Source organism: Petaurus breviceps, unplaced genomic scaffold (assembly GCF_028583685.1).
Source record: "Petaurus breviceps papuanus isolate PSGF00001 unplaced genomic scaffold, PetGlider_PUasm1.0 90925, whole genome shotgun sequence".
NCBI lineage: Eukaryota > Metazoa > Chordata > Mammalia > Diprotodontia > Petauridae > Petaurus > Petaurus breviceps.
The window spans coordinates 29,807,649-29,824,115 of NW_027187380.1; the positions used below are offsets into that span (position 1 = coordinate 29,807,649).

General features: G+C 36.8%; 1 protein-coding gene across 8 annotated transcripts in view; it reads right to left on the reverse strand.

Moving 5' to 3' along the window:
• The window catches only part of TVP23C (trans-golgi network vesicle protein 23 homolog C), a 44,254-nt gene that overhangs the window by 21,616 nt on the left and 6,171 nt on the right, over positions 1–16,467 (reverse strand). For 5 of the 8 annotated variants that reach the window (XM_069076692.1, XM_069076696.1, XM_069076695.1 and 2 more), the window contains exon 3: positions 5,325–5,469. The exons of the other annotated variants lie outside the window; for them this stretch is intronic. In XM_069076692.1, the coding sequence (XP_068932793.1) occupies positions 5,325–5,469 (145 nt within the window). The remainder of the gene's footprint in view (positions 1–5,324; positions 5,470–16,467) is intronic. 8 annotated transcript variants of the gene reach the window in all.

Sequence of the window (16,467 nt, forward strand, 5' to 3'; positions counted from 1 at the left end):
ACACACACACACACACACACACACACACACACACACACACACACACAAAAGATAACTGGTCCCTGCCCTTAAGAAGCTTATATTTATTCTCCTGCCAGGAGAGGGAAGAGGAAATACAACAAAAACACAGGTTAAGTGTGATACAAGTAAAAGGAGCAAACAGATCTGATTGTCTAGAAATATTTGAGGATGAAGGGAACACTAATAAAAAGGAGAAAACTGGCAGTCTTTGTGAAAGGTTATTATGATAAAATGAGAATATTTGTAAAAAGCTTTGCAAACCTTAAAGCATTATATAAATTATATAAAGCTAGCTATGATGATAATAAAGGAGTTGGCAAGTGAGATACCTCAAATACAAAGAAACTCAAAAAAAGCACAAATGAGGGAGTGCATTCCAGGTATGAGGGAAAACTCGTATAAATGCAAAGGCAGAAGAAATAATAATAGCTAGGATTTATATGGGACTTGAAGGTTTACAAAGTTTTTTGAACATTTTATCTCAAGTTAAGCAGGTATAGTTCAAGTAACAGCTGGTATTCATATCTGGCAAGATCAAATATTGCATGAAGTGATGAGTAATGTGAAATTAGGCAGGAAGTATACACAGGAGTTTTACTGTGGAGGACCCTAAAAGCCAGGCTAAAGAATTTGCATTTTATCCTAGAAACGAAATGGAGTAACTAAGTTTTGGGGCAGAGAAATGACATGTTTAATTCTGTACCCGAAAATATTATTCTGGAAACTTTGTGGAAGCTTAATTGAAGAAGGGTACAGGTGAACAATGGTTAACAAATGAGGAGGTTACCACAATAAATCAATAATTAGTAAACTCAAATCGAGAGGATAGCAGTATAGAGAAAACTTGACAAATGATTAGTTATAATATATTAAGGGGGAGAGCAGAGTAAAAGATGACTGAGGTTTCAAACCTGAGTGACAAGGAGGGCAATGGTTCTCCTTGACAAACATAGACAATTGGGGAATGGGATACGATCCAGGATGGAAAGACAGTGAACCTAGGCACAGACATACTGTACTTAAGGTGCTGCTGTGATATTTAGATAAAGGTATCTATCATGGAGCTGAAAATGTGGAATCAGAAGAGAAAGAATAGGTAGGGCTATATATACAAATTTGGCATTCATCTACATAAAATAATTGCTCCTATAAGTACACCCAAGGTTATCAATGAATAGCACACACACACACTTATAGTAGTACTTCCTGTTATACAAAGAAATGGAAACAAAATTAGTACTCATGATTTAGGGAATGACTGAGCAAATTATGGTAAATACATGTAATGAAATATTACACTGTAAGAAAATACAAATAGGAAATGATTTGGAGAAGGTTCAGAAGAATTGTATCAAATAATAAAGAATGAAGTGAGAAGAAGCAGGAAAACAACATGACAAAAGAACAGCCAAAATGGCAGAGTAAAAGCAAGTAGTGTGACTGAGGTTTCCTATACAAAGATCTACAAAACATACCAGAACCAGTCCTAAGTGGGAAATCCAAGAAAAAAAAAATCACATACAAGGAGTGATTTTTTCCAGGTGAAGTCAGTCTAGTACAAGAGAGGTCTGTGGATACTTGGGGACAGGGTCTAGCCACTAGCCCCCACAAAGCATTCAACACAGGGACTGAATGAGGACATACCCAAAGTTGTAGATGAGGATAAGCAGAGGTCCCAGATCTGGACATGTGCTCTCTGACTTCATGCAGGGAAGCTAACTGGGCAGCTCTGTTGCTCACTACTCACTGCTATTTCACAGATCCAGTGAAGACTGAGAGGATTTCTACCTAGGTATGGCAGTCCAAGAGAAAGCTCATTTCCTGCTGCCTACAAACATGCCCATGTCTTCCCTCTCCTGAAAAAAATTGCCTGATCCTCCCACCCTGCTAACTATCACTCTATAATCTCTTCTGCTCTTTCTGACCTAACTCTTTGAAAAGGCCTTATACAACAGGTACTTCTACTTTCTCTCCTTGCACTCACTTCTTCACCCCTTATTTGGGTTCTGACCTCATTCCACTGAAACTATTCTCTCCAAAATTTACAATTATCTCCTAATTTTCAAATCAAATAGCCTTTTCTCAATCCTCATTCTTTTTGATCTCTCTGCAGCCTCTGACACCTCCTCCTTGATGTTCTCTTCTCTCTAGTTTTTTGGAACACCACTCTATCCCGGTGATTTCATTAGCTCCCATGAAATTAATTTCTCTCTCTATGCTGATGATTCTCAAATCTACCTATCCTGCCCTATCTGCTGACCTTTAATCTCATATCTCCAACTGCCTTTCAGATACTTCAAATTGGCTTTCCAGTAGGCATTTTAAATTTAAGATATCTAAAACGGAACTTGATGTCTTTCTCTTTAAACCCACTCATTCCAAACTTCTTTATTAGCATAGAAGGAAAAATAAATAGGGTCCAGGTCCAAGCTCTGTGTTATGCCTACAATTATTGGGTATGACCTAGAAGAGGATCCAGCAAATATGATCAAGTAGTCATAAAAGACTAAATAAACAAGGATAAGACATTTACATTCTAAGATAAGAAGATGATATGGATGATAAGTAGATGTCTCCTCAGAACTCATTAGGGAATTTATTAACTCTCTATTAGAGAGATTGTATTATGTTTTTATTTTATGAGAAGAACAGGAAGGGAGGCCTTGAGAAGGGACACACTGAAGGGGGGAGGGAAGAAAGGCAATTATCTCACATGATTGGGGTATACAAGTGGAAGACAAAAAAAAGAATGGAATCAGTGAGAGGAAAGCGCTTGAACCTCACTTTCATAAGATTTGTTACAAGGGTTTTATTTTACTTTCTTTTTCAATAGGGTAAGAGATATGTGGAAGAGGAAGGAAGGAGAAAGCCATTCAGAATAAGCACATTCATCTGTTCTCTCTCTATTTTACATTTGCACTTATACTAATCCTCCCAAAGGTGCCTGCTCTTTCTTCCTGTCACCATTTATTCAAATTCTAGCCATCCTTTATGTCCCTACTCAAATTCCATATCCTCCTTTCACAATTGTCCCCACCTACCTAGGTCCTTAATAAGCCCAACGGAAGCAGTTTTTCACTGGTTCTGGCATCAGAGACTTGGGTTCAAATTTCACCTTTAATTCTTACTTTTTGTGCCTCCGTGACCTTGGTCAAGTACCCTGAAATCTCTAAACCTCAGTTTCCTCACCTATAAAGTGAGGGGATTAAGCTAGATAACTCCTAACATCCTGACCAGAGTAAGGATCTACGAATTATAAACTTACTGTCTGTATCATTCATTTGGCATTTATATACCACCTTGTATTGTTAGATACATTTTTAAGCATGCATGTCTTCTACCCCCAACTAGACTGTAAGGCATGGGCCATCTTATATCCCCAAGCCTCATATGGCATCTAGCAGAGTGCCTTAAGTAGGTGCTTAAAAAGATCTGCTGACTGATATTAGGGCCTTCTGGACTGTATACATGTTTCCTAAATCACTAACAGCACTAAAAACAACTGAAATAATCAGACTGATACTATGTCTTTTTAATTGATCCTATTTACAGTTAAATGACTTTGTCCTGTAACTAAATCAAAATTCTTTGTCTCTGACAAAGTTCAGAAATTCAGTTGTCCTGTGATGAGTTTAGAAATCCAGTTCTCCTGTTAATCACTGTTCTATCCTTGTGTCAAGGAAATCTATAAACTCTGAAAGAGGCAGGTAGACACAAGGAATTTCAGACTAGTGTCTTTATACCACCAAGCTATCCTTCAAGTATGTCTGGTATGCTATCCCAAGAAGTCTAGGTTGCAGATGTAGCTAAACTCAAACAATGAACATTTCTTAGTTGCAAGAGGGGAAAGGCAGTTGTTGCTAACTTTTATTTCCAATTTCCATCCAATAATATTTTCTTCAATCTATAATGCTGGTCTTTTTATTTTCTCTACTCCCCCAAATTATAAAAGAAACCTGACCCCCTCGTTCAGGGTCTTGGCTTTACTAAGGAATCTGAGATCCTATTTATTAGTAAATTTGTGCTTTACTAATAAACTGATTGTGCTCAGAACTTAGTGTCTCAGTTTATCTACAGTGTACAACTATGGAGAAAGCTTAAGTTAGTGGCACTAAATAGGGGTTTTTTTTTTCTGTGTGTCTGAAATACTTAGAATTACCTAGAAGCAGGAAATGAGTTCTGTAACTCCAAGGAAAATTTCTTTTTTTATTTTTTAAGGCTAGGAAGTGACTCATGGTACCAAATATAAAGGGCAGTATTCACCCAACTAATTCAGTCATGGAACACTTTGGGGCTCAAAATATATTGATGAGATCCATAAATTCTAATCTGGGAGACCTAGAGTTGGGGGAAATTTTGGAACAAAAAAGAGGAAATTAAGTCTATTTTTATATCAAGAAACATTAACAATATTTTAGATGGAAAAACTATCATTCTGGGGTGGCTAGGTGGCACAGTGAATAGAGTACCAGCCCTGGAGTCAGAAGGACCTGAGTTAAAATCCGACCTCAGACTCTTAACACAAAAAAAAAAACCTAGCTGTGTGACCTTGGGCAAGTCACTTAACACCAATTGCCCTCCAAAAAGCAAAAAAGAAAAAGAAAAACTATTGTTCTGGAGTATCATGTTCCCATGGAAAAGTTTGAGAATCACAGCTGTAGGGGTAATGTTCTATTTTATCTCTGGTTTTTGGTATAATTTAACATGAAGGGAAAAACTCTGGCAATTAACCCCTGCCAAAAATATCTACAAAACTCTCACAATGTATTCATTTCGGCAATCCATATACTAAAACCGGCAAGTCTCATGTCCCTTGATATTTTAAAACAATCCTGCTTTTATCAAGATGAAATGAACCCTGAAACTCATATGTCCTCAGCATTCCCAGTCCCTGAGGGTACTTGTCCCTCTGACTGGAAAGGGTGGATGGTAGATAAACAGAGAGCTCCTCTCAGATCTTCTACCATTTAAGGAGGGCACCGAGAGAATTCACCTCATCATTTTCTACTGAGGTATTTTCATGATCACCAGAAACTCATCATTCTGCAAGATGAAATAATCTCTGAAACTCTCACTTCCTCAGACCATTTCCCACAGTGGCTACAGGATTTTTGCATGCCAAGTAACCTCCTTCTCCTTCTTCCCCAATCTTTTCAGCTTGTCCTTTTGATATCGCAAGCTCCTCAAGGGCAGTATCTATCTTATGGTTCTTTGTATTCCCAGTTCTTACTTAGCATAGTATCTGACCAGTGCTTAATATTTATTGATTGATTAAATGTTAAATATTTAAAAATAAAGCATACCTTCACTGTCCAAAAGTCACATGATAATAACAAGATAATTGTCACCATACAAGCAATAAAGCTGCTGCTTAGCAATTCACACAGAAGATAGACAATTATTGCACCGATTCGAAAGAATAAATGGAAAAATGATGCCACCGGGTGTCTGTAAATAAAAGCATAACGCAAAGATTATAATTATATTGCCCTGTAAAGTGAGATAAAAAAGAACACTATAAAGTTTAAAAAGAAGTAATTATTTCAATTATTAAAAGCAACAACATGATATAATTTTCTGGGCAATTCAACAAATATTTTGAAATAGAGCAAGGATGTCTGCTTTCAGCAGTATCTCAATATATGGGACAGACCTGTGATTTCATTGGTATGAGGAATTCTCATTGAAGAAACTACCAATGCACATGAGCAATTATTCTAAAAATTACAATCTTAAAAGAATTGCCCAGGGCAATAGTCTCTAAAATGAAACTACGATCTAACTATGTGATCCAACATATGGAATGTGGGAAGATTGATCACATCCTCTGACCCTCAGTGGTCATCATCATTGGGGCTTGTTTCTAACATATTCTTAACCATCCTAAGCCCTCTGTTGTGCAACCTTCCAATCTTCTCCAGTCTGAATTAGATGTTGGTCCCCCAGGACAACCCTGTTCATCTTCCCTATTTACTTCTTTCAAACTTTCCCCATTACTTCTGAGGACTCCATTATCCTCTCAAGCAACCATGTTCTCTTACCCTCACTGTCATTTTAGATTCCTCTTTTTCCTTTATCCCATAACCACATATCACTCAGTTGTGAAAACTTATTTTCACTTCTACATCTCTCACATTTATCCCCTTATATCTATTCACATTGCCATCATCCTAGCTTAGATCTTCATCAGTTATACTGCCAATAATCTGCCTCTTTTAAAAATAGATTTTATTGTTTATTTCTTTATTCTGCATACTTAAAAAAAATTTTGAGTTCTAATTTTCTCCCTCCTCCTGCCAAGAAGGCAAGAAATGTGATATCAACTATACTTGCAAAATCATGAAAAATATTTCTATATTAGTCATGTTGCCAAAAAAAAAAAGGCAAGAAAAAAATATAAATTTTTTAATTTTTGCAAGGGGGAAGGCAGGACTATTGGGGTTAAGTGACTTGCCCAAGGTCACACAGCTAGTTAAGTGTTAAAAGTGTCTGAGGCCGGATTTAAACTCAGGTTCTCCTGACTCCAGGGTTGGTGCTCTATTAACTGAGTCACCTTGCTGCCCCTGGCGAGAAAAATATAGACGGTGAAAAAGTTATGTTTCAATCTTAACTCAGGCTTCATCAGTTCTGTCTTTGGAAGTCAACAGTATTTTTTTAACATAAGTCCTTTGGAATTGTCTTACTTAGATCACTGTATTGATCAGAGTAGCCAAGACTTTCACAGCTGAACAATATTACAATATTGCTATTACTGTGTACAGTGTTCACCTGGTTCTGATTACTTCATCAGTTCATATGTGTATCCAGGTTTTTCTGAAAGTATCATTTCTTATACTTGTTCAGTCATTCCCCAATCAATGAGCATCTCCTCAATTTCCAATTCTTTGCCACCACAAAAAAGAATTGCTATGAATATTTGTGCTTGTGTGTGGATATACATATCTATCTACCTACCTCCTTTTCCTTTTATCTATTTGGGATACAAACCTGATAATAGTGTATGCCAATAGTCTTCTAATTGTTCTATCTCCAGTCTCTTTCCTCCCTTCTCCACACTGAAGTCAAACTGATTTTCCTCCAGTGTAGGTCTGACCATAAATAAATTCAAGAACCATCCCTTATTGGTTCTAGAATCAAATGTTACTTCACTTTTACACCTATATTTTAATTACTATATTTGTGTTTTATAACATACACATATTTTTTTGTGTTTTATAACGTACACATATTGGGGTAGTATGTGTTCAATTAATTTTTTATTGATAAGGGTGCTAGGTCAGAAAAGTTTGGAGACCACTGGTCTAGAACACTAAGAGACTGACTTCCTCACTATCACAAAGACAGGACTTGTACCTAAGTCATCTTGTTAACTCCAAGGCTGGCCATCTACTATGCCACACTATCTCTCAATATGACCAAACTCTAATTTCACTGAAAATATACAATGTAAATTTTTTGGTATAAATTATTATTCATATTCATCAAAACTACCACAAAACTCTAAGAAGTAGGAATGCTATTTATCTAAGAAATAATTACTGAGATTTGGGTCCTATGAACTCATAGAGAACAATTTCCTAGGCCATCAGAAATCCTTTTAGGCTAAGTCTATCAGAAATATTTTATTTCATTAAAAAGATTAGATAGAACAGACCATTTTAAGGCACTGACATTTGCAAGTACATCATTTCTTTTTTTTTTTCCTTTTTTTTTTTTTTAAAAGCAATCAGGGTTAAGTAACTTGCTCAAGGTTACACAGCCAGTTATTTCTGGGTGTAGTGCTGAGTGTCTGAGCCCGGGATTTGATCCAGGTCATCCCAACACTGGAGCCGGTGCTCTTACTCGCTGAGCCACCTGGCCGCCCCTAAGCAATTAGGGTTAAGTAACTTGCTCAAGGTTACACGGCCAGGTGTTTCTGGGTGGGTGCTAAGTGTCCGAGCCCGGGATTCGATCTCCAGGTCTTCTCAACACTGGAGCCGGTGCTCTTACTTGCTGTGCTACCTGGCCGCCCCAAGTACATCATTTCTAATGACCCAATTTCTATATAGCTTTTCTTTTCTACTTTAGTCAATCAACAAGCATTTATTAAGTTTTCATGTGCCTAACTGGGAAATGTGCTAGGCAATGGAGACAGAAATATAAAAATGAAGCAGTCTCTGACCACAAGGAATACTGGAAGAATGCAACATATTCACAGAGAAGTAATTTTTGAAATACAATAATAAAGGCATTAACAACTAGATAGAAGCATAAAATGCTTTCTGAAGGAGAACTTGGGATGAGCCTTGAAGGGAGCTAGAGGTTCCAAAAAGTGAAGAAAAAGAGCATCTCAGGAATGCAGAACTATCAGTGCAAAAGTATGGAGGCAGGAGCTAAAATATTGCTGACAAGGAACAAAAAAACAGGATAAATTTGGCTAGCACAAAAAATGAGTGAAAGGGAGTAACGGATAATAGCCTGAAAAGTCTTACATACTTTGTCCAAGTCTGCCCTAATCTTAAAAACCTTCCCTTGACTCTAATATGGCTTCAAGCCATCTCTCTCCTCCCTTCCTCAGTCAAACTTCCAGAAAAAAAGTTAGTTACATTCATTATCTCTGGTTTCTCTCTTCAACCCTTTGCAAGTTAGCTTCTGACCTAATCACTAAACTGAAACTACTCTCCAAAATTATGCCATAATGTCTTAATTATCATTAATGTCTTAAGTTGTTAATTTCTAATTTCAGATCTAATGGTATTTTGTCATTCCTTATCCTTTTTGATTCACCTTCTGCATTTGACACTATTGACTACTTTCCTCCTTGAAAGCCTCTCTTCTATGTTTTTTTTTCCTACCTTTGTGATCTCTCCATCATAATCCTTATGATGCTCTATACATTCTTTCTCATGATCACCTCATCAATTCCCATGGGTTTAATTACCATATCTATGTAGATAACTCACTAATCTAAATAGCTCTTTCTCCCCAGATTTTCATTTTTGAAATCACCAATTGTTGCATATTAATCATTTCAAACTGAATGTCCCAGAGACTTAACTCATCATGTCCAAATCAATAAACATTTATCTACACCTATTATGAGGAAAATAAGGTTAGACCCAGGGAATACAAATACTAAGAATGAAATAATCCCTATTAATAAAGGTGCTAACATTCCAATGGGAAATAAGTACATGTATAAATATATAGAGAATAATAATTCTGATAATAATAGTAGCCAGTACTTATATAGTGCTTTAAGGTTTACAAAGCACTTCAGAAATATTATTTTATCCTCACAACAACCTGAGCAGTAGATGCTATTTCTATTCCCATTTTACAAATGAGGAAACTGAGGTACACAGTCATTAAATGATTTTCCCAGGATCATAGAGCTATTAAGTATACAAGGCCAGAATTGAACTGAGGGTTCCTGATTTCAGGTCCAGAGGTCTATCCACTATGCCACTTACCTGCATTTAGTATAGAATAGATTTAGCAGATACATAAATATATAGACTATAAAGATAATAAATACAAAGTGTTTAGGGAAAGAAGGCAACAGCAGGAAAGTCTTCATGTGGAAGGTAGTGCTTGTGCTTCATCTTAAAGAAAAGATGAATTCTATGAGGTAAAAGTGAGAAGGGATTATAAACACACCCAATCCAAAACAATGAAGGCAAGAGATGAAGCTCTGGGTGTGAAAGAGAGAAGGTCTGTAAGTTTAGACTGTAGAGAAGGGAAGCTGAACCACAGAACTCATCTTTTCCCCAGAACCCTTTCCCTCTTTCAAACTTTCTTACTTCTGCCAAAGACACAAGCTTTTTCTTCTTCTTTATTTTTTTTTTTTTGTAAACTAAGTGTCTCTGTCTCACTCCAGCTGGATGTTCAGCAGCTATTTACAGGCCTACCCCCAATGTTGACTGGTACAGTATCCTTGATGGGCGCCATTTCCAAGCCAGAGCACTTTGCCCCACCTTAGACTCAGTGTAAACATATAATCAGCTTTAGCTTTATTGAAGCTCAGAACTCAAGCCATCACAACTTTTAGCCTTGCCATAGCAGGGATTATAGCTGTTGCCACTATATCTGGAAGAACATTTTTTTTTTCCATCTCCCAGATATGTTCCCTTGGAATTATCCTCAATTCTCTACATTATCCAAACTCTTGCCAAATCTTGTCATCTCTTCTCTCTAGTCATACAACCATTATTAAAGTTCAAGTCTTCATCACCTGTCACCTAGACTGTTGCAATGGCCTAATTGGTCTCCCTACCTCAAATCATATCTACTCCAGACCATCCTCCACAAACTGCCCAAAGTGATCTTCTTTAATTGCAGAGCTAGGCATTTTAGTGCTCTACTCAATAAACTCCAGTAGCTCCCAATACCACTAGGATAAAACATAAACTCTTCTACTTCTAAAGCTCTTCACAACTTAGCTCTTCACTACCTTTCAAGCCTATTTATAAATTTCCCACCTTTTCTCACACTACTGTCTAACCAAACTGGTTTTCTCTCTGTTCATCAAACACTGCAGTCCACTTCCCATCTCCATAATTTGTACTGCCTGTTCCTCATGCCTGGAAAGTACTTCTTCAACTCTCCCTCAGAGGCTACGTCTTCTCTTTTTTGAAGAGAAAGCTCTAGGACAATGTTTATCTGAAGCTATTCTTTTTTTCTCCAACTGCTAATGTCTGACCACACTCACTCTATACTTTGAATTTAGTTTTTATATATTTATTCTGTATGAGCTTATACATACGTATGTGTTATCTCCTCAAGATAATGAATTCTCCTTCAAAGTAGAGTATGGAGGGGGCAGAGCCAAGATGGTGGAATAAAAGCAGGAACTTGTCTGAGCTCCCACTCCAACCACCTCCAATACCCGTAAAATATGATTCTAAACAAATTTGAGAACTACAGAACCCACAAAGTGACGTGGAGAAGCAAATCTGCTAAAGGCAACCTGGAAGGCTGGCAGGAAGGGTCTATCGTACTGCCAGGGCCCAGACTCGGGGCGGCCCAGACCAGACCAGACCAGTGGCCCAGACTGGCCAAAGCAGACTTCAGAAGAGTGAATCACTGGCAGCTGTGGCAGTTGCCAGATTTCTCAACCCATAAATGCCAAAGAGAAAGTAAAAAGGTCAGCGGGGAATTCTGCTGGAACTGGGTGAGAGAAGAGCATGGTCCAGGTCCAGCGCCTGCCTCCAGGGAGAGGGGTGGAAGAGGTGCAGTTGCTGCAGCTGCTGCCCTGTGGTGGCCTCTGGAGTTCCTGGCCTGTAGATCATAGGGGGACCAAGCGACCATTCAGAGGGTAATTGCTCTTGCTTTGACCTGCTTGGATCTCGATCAAAGTCTTGGGAGGTGGTCCTGGGTTGTGTGACCAGTGTGACAGAGCGTGTGGTGGCTGAAGACAATAAAAGCACCCCCCTCAAAACTCTGACAACTGCAAAAATTCCAACGATCTGGGACACAGCTTTCTCTACTCTGGAAGCAGAGTTCTACTTGGCAAAGAGCTCAAAGGTCAAGTAATTGGCTGGCAAGATGAGCAAGCAGAGGAAGCACAATCAGACCACAGAATCCTTTTTTGGGGGCAAAAGGATCAAAATACGGAACCAGAAGATGACAACAAAGTCAAAACTCTTGCATCAAAAGCCTCTAAGAAAAATATGAATTGGTTACAGGCCATGGAGGAGCTCAAGGATTTTGAAAATCAAGTAAGAGAAATGGAGGAAAAATTGGGAAGAGAAATGAGAATGATGCAAGAAAATCACTCAAAGCAAGTCAACAGCCTGCTAAAGGAGTCCCCCCAAAAATACTTAAGAAAATAACACCTTAAAAAATAGACTAACTCAAATGACAAAAGAGGCCCAGAAAACCAATGAAAAGAATGCCTTAAAAAGTTGAATTTGCCAGATGGAAAAGGAATTTCAAAAAATCACTGAAGACAATAATTCCTTCAAAATTAGACTGGAGCAAATGGAAGCTAATGACTTTATGAGAAATCAAGATACTATAAAACAGATCCAAACAAATGAAAAAATAGAAGGCAATGTGAAATACCTCACTGGAAAGACCACTGACCTGTAAAAGAGATCCAGGAGAGAGAATTTAAAAATTATTGGACCACTTGAAAGCCATGATAAAAAAGGAACCTAGAAATCATCCTTCAAGAAATTCTCAAGAGGGTGGCGAGGTGGCGCAGTGAGTAAAGCGCCGACCACGGAGTCAGGAGGACCTGAGCTCGGTTCTGGCCTCAGACACTTAACACCTACAAAAAAAAAACTAGCTGTGTAATCTTGGTGTAAGTTACTTAACCCCAACTGCCCTTCAAAAAAAAAATTCTCAAGGAAAATTGCCCTGATATTCTAGAACCAGATGGCAAAATAGAAATTGAAAAAATTCACTAATTGCATCTTGAAAAAGATCACAAATGGAAAACTCCTAGGAATATCATAGCCAAATTCCAGAGTTCCCAGTTCAAGAAGAAAATATTACAAGCAGTCAGGAAGAAACAATTTGAGTATTGTGGAAACACAATTAGGATAACACAAGATCTAGCAGCTTCTACATTAAGGGACTGAAGGGCTTGGAAAGGTCAGAAAATCTGACTTTCAAATACAAGAAGCAAGAGAAGCATGAGAAGTAAACAGGAAAAATAAATCATAAGGAATTTATCCAAGTTGAACTATTTACATTCCTACATGGAAAAAATGATAATTGTAATTCATGAGACTTTTCTCAGTATGAGGATAGCTGAAGGGAATATAGATGTGTGTGTATATATATATATATATATATATATATATGAATATATATATGTATGTATAGGAGGGTAAATATATGTGAATATGTTCATATGTGTGTACATGGGTACATATGGAGGGCACAGGATCAACTGAATAGGAAGGGGTGATACCGAAAAAAAAATAAAGAGGTGAGAGACGAATATAATGGGAAGAGAAAGGGAGAGATAGAATAGGGTAAATTATCTAATATAAAAGAGGCAAGAGAAAACTGTTAGAATGAAGGGGAAGAGCAGGAAGGTGAAAGGGAATGGGTCAACCTCGCTCACTTAAGTTGGCTTAAGGAGGGAATAACACCCTCAATTGGGTATCTTACTTTATGGGAAAGTAGGCAGGAAGTGGATAAGAGGGGGGATGATAGAAGGGAGGGCAGACTGGGGGAGAGGATAGTTAGAAACACACACTTTTGAATAGGGACAGGGTCAAAGGAGAAAACAATAAGTGGAGGGAAATATAGTTAGTCTTTCACAATATAACTACTATGAAAATATTTTGTGTAACTACAGATGTACAATCTATATTGAATTGCTTGTCTTCTCAGTGGGGGTGGGTGAGGAGGAAGAAGGGAAAGAATTTGGAAATCAAAGTTTTAAAAACAAATGTTTAAAAAAATTATTATTTATTTTTACATGCAAATGGGAAATAAGATATACAGGCACTGGGGTATAGAAATCCATCTTGCCCTACTAGAAAGTTGAGAGTGATGGGGGAGGATATAGGGGAATGAAGATTGGGGGAAGGTATATTCAATAGTCTTGCTATCTTGGGGTGGGGAGTAGGGGAAAGACGGGGAGAAAATTTGTAACTCAAAATCTTGTGAATATGAATGCTGAAAACTAAAAACAAATAAATAAAAGATTAACTAGTTTTTAAAAAGTAGAGTATGGATTATTCTTTGTGTTTGATTTCCTAGTATCTAGCAAATAGCTGACATTTAATAAGCACTTACTGATTGACAGGAAGTGAATACTGTATTCCTGAATGCTGTAAACCAAATTATACTTAAAAGCAATATTGGAACTTACTTTTCAAAACCACTATCGTATGTATTTATACTTATACACGTGTGTGTGTGTGTGTGTGTAAAGAATATATATCCACTTAACTGTACCTTCTTGAGGAGGTGGAGAGAGAGGGAAAAAAAGAAGAAAGTAAAAAGTACACAGCAGGGAACAAAGGAAAACTTACAGGGAAGCAAAGATGGACAGCTCTGAACACAATGCATAGTATTTATTATTATAAATACTAGTCTTTCTTGAAATGGAAATATACTGCTGTATATTTTGAATCCTCTCTTACATTCTGCTGTGCACATGGCAATTTTTTTTTACTTTTATTCTGTATTTAAGTTTATAATATTTCTTTTTCTTTTCTTATTGTGCATTTAAGTTTAAAATAAATTAATTAAAAACACTTTGGAGGAGGGACAAGATAAAAGGAGAGAGAATAAAGTAAATGGGGAAAATACAATGGAGACAAATATAGTTAGCGATCATAACTATGGAAAAAAAATGCAAGTTTCTCTGATAAGGACCTCATTTCTCAAATGTATAGAGAAGTGAGTCAAATTTATAAAAATATAAGCCATTCTCTAATAGATAAATAGGACATAAACAGGTAGTTTTGAGATGAAGAAATCAAAGCTATCTATAGCCATATGAAAAAATGCTCTAAATCACTACTGACTGGAGAAATGTAAATTAAAATAATTCTGAGGTACCACCTCACACCTTGACTAATATGATAAATATGACTATAATGACAAAAAAGGAAAATGATGAATGTTGGAAAGGATGTGGGACACTAATGCACTGTTGGTGCTATAAAACCATGCATAACCTTTGACCTAGCAATACCACTACTAAGGAAGAGGAAAAGACTCTGTATGTACAAAAATATTTATAGACACTCTTCTGGTGGCAAAGAATTGGAAACTGAAGGAATGCTCATCAATAGAGGAATGGCTGAACAAGTTGTGGTATTTGATTGTGATGGGATACTATGGTACAATAAGGAATGATAAGCAGAATGCTGTCAGAAAAACCTGGGAAAAAAGTACATGAAGTGATGCAAAGCGAAATGAGCAGAACTAGGAGCACATTGTACATTGTAACAGCAATACTGTATGATGATCAGCAAATGACTTATCTATACTCAGCAATACAATAATCCAAGACAATTCTGCTGAAAAATGCTATCTATCCCTAGAAAAAGAATTGATGGAGTCTGAGTATAAATTGAAGCACAATTTTTTTATCCTTTCCTTTTTTTTTTTTTGGTTTGTTATCTTTCACACCATGATGAATCTGAAAATGTATGACTACACATGTATAACCTGTATCAAATTTCCTGTCTTCTCAACAAGGAGGTTGTAACTCAAAACTTTAAAAAAAGAATGTTAAAGATTGTTTTTACATGTAATTAGGGAAAACATAATGCCAAATAATTAAAAAAAAACACTATGGTAATTTGTTAAAGAAAGACAATACTGAGCATATAATTGGCATTCAGTAAGGAGAATTATAAAAATATAGCACGTTAGAGCTAGACGAGACCTTTAAATTCATTTAGCCAATTCATTTTACAGATGTAGAAAACATATGGCCTCTAGGGTTTCTTCTAGCTCTAATCTACGATTCTATGATCCTATGATCCTGAGGGCCAGAAAAGTAAAATGATTTGCCCAAGGTCACACAGCTAGTAAACTGAAAGAGCTAAGACTGAAACTAAGGCTTCCTGATTATTAGTCAAGTACATTTTATGCTACAATGAACCTTGACTAATCATTCCACGAATCAGGGAATTTGGGTATCACCCAATTTACCAGTGGTGATCAGAGCCCATCCATATTTTATCATCTAATGCAACCTGTTATTCTTTTATACAATTAAATCATTTCCTAATTTGTTTATAAATCCAGATTTTTATATACTAGATTTGCTCAGCAAATTTAAAGTCCCATTCTCCCCAAACTCACAATATAAAGATTTACAAACTAAAGATAATATAAAGAAGCATATTTTAAAAGTCTAATATGCATAATTTAAAAAATATTTATGTTTAGTTTTCAACATTCACTTTTGTAAGATTTTGAATTTTAAATTTTCTCTTCTTCCTCTCCCCAAGACAGCACGCAATCTGATATAGGCTATACATATATAACCATATTAAACATATTTCTACATTAGCCACGTTGTAAAGAAGAATTAGAACCAAAGGGAAAAACCGAGAAAAAGGAAAAAAAACACACACAAAAAGAGATAAAATAATGTGTGTCAATCTGTCTTCAGACTCCATAGTTCATTCTCTGGATGTGGATAGCATTTTCCATCAAGAGTTTTTTAGAACTATCTTAGATCATTACATTGCTGAGAAGAGTTAAGTCTATCAAAGTTTGTCATTGCACAGTGTTGCTGTTACTGCGTACAATGTTTTCCTGGTTCTGTTCACTTCTCTCCACCTCAGTTCATGCAAGTCTTCCCAGGTTTTTCTGAAGTCTGCCTGCTCATCATTTCTTATGGAACAATAGTTTTCAATTACATTCATATACCATAATTTGTTCAGTCATTCCCCAATTGATGGGCGTTGCTTCAGTTTCTAATTCTTGGCTACCACATAAAGAGCTGCTATGTTTTTGTACATGTGAGTCCTCTTCCCA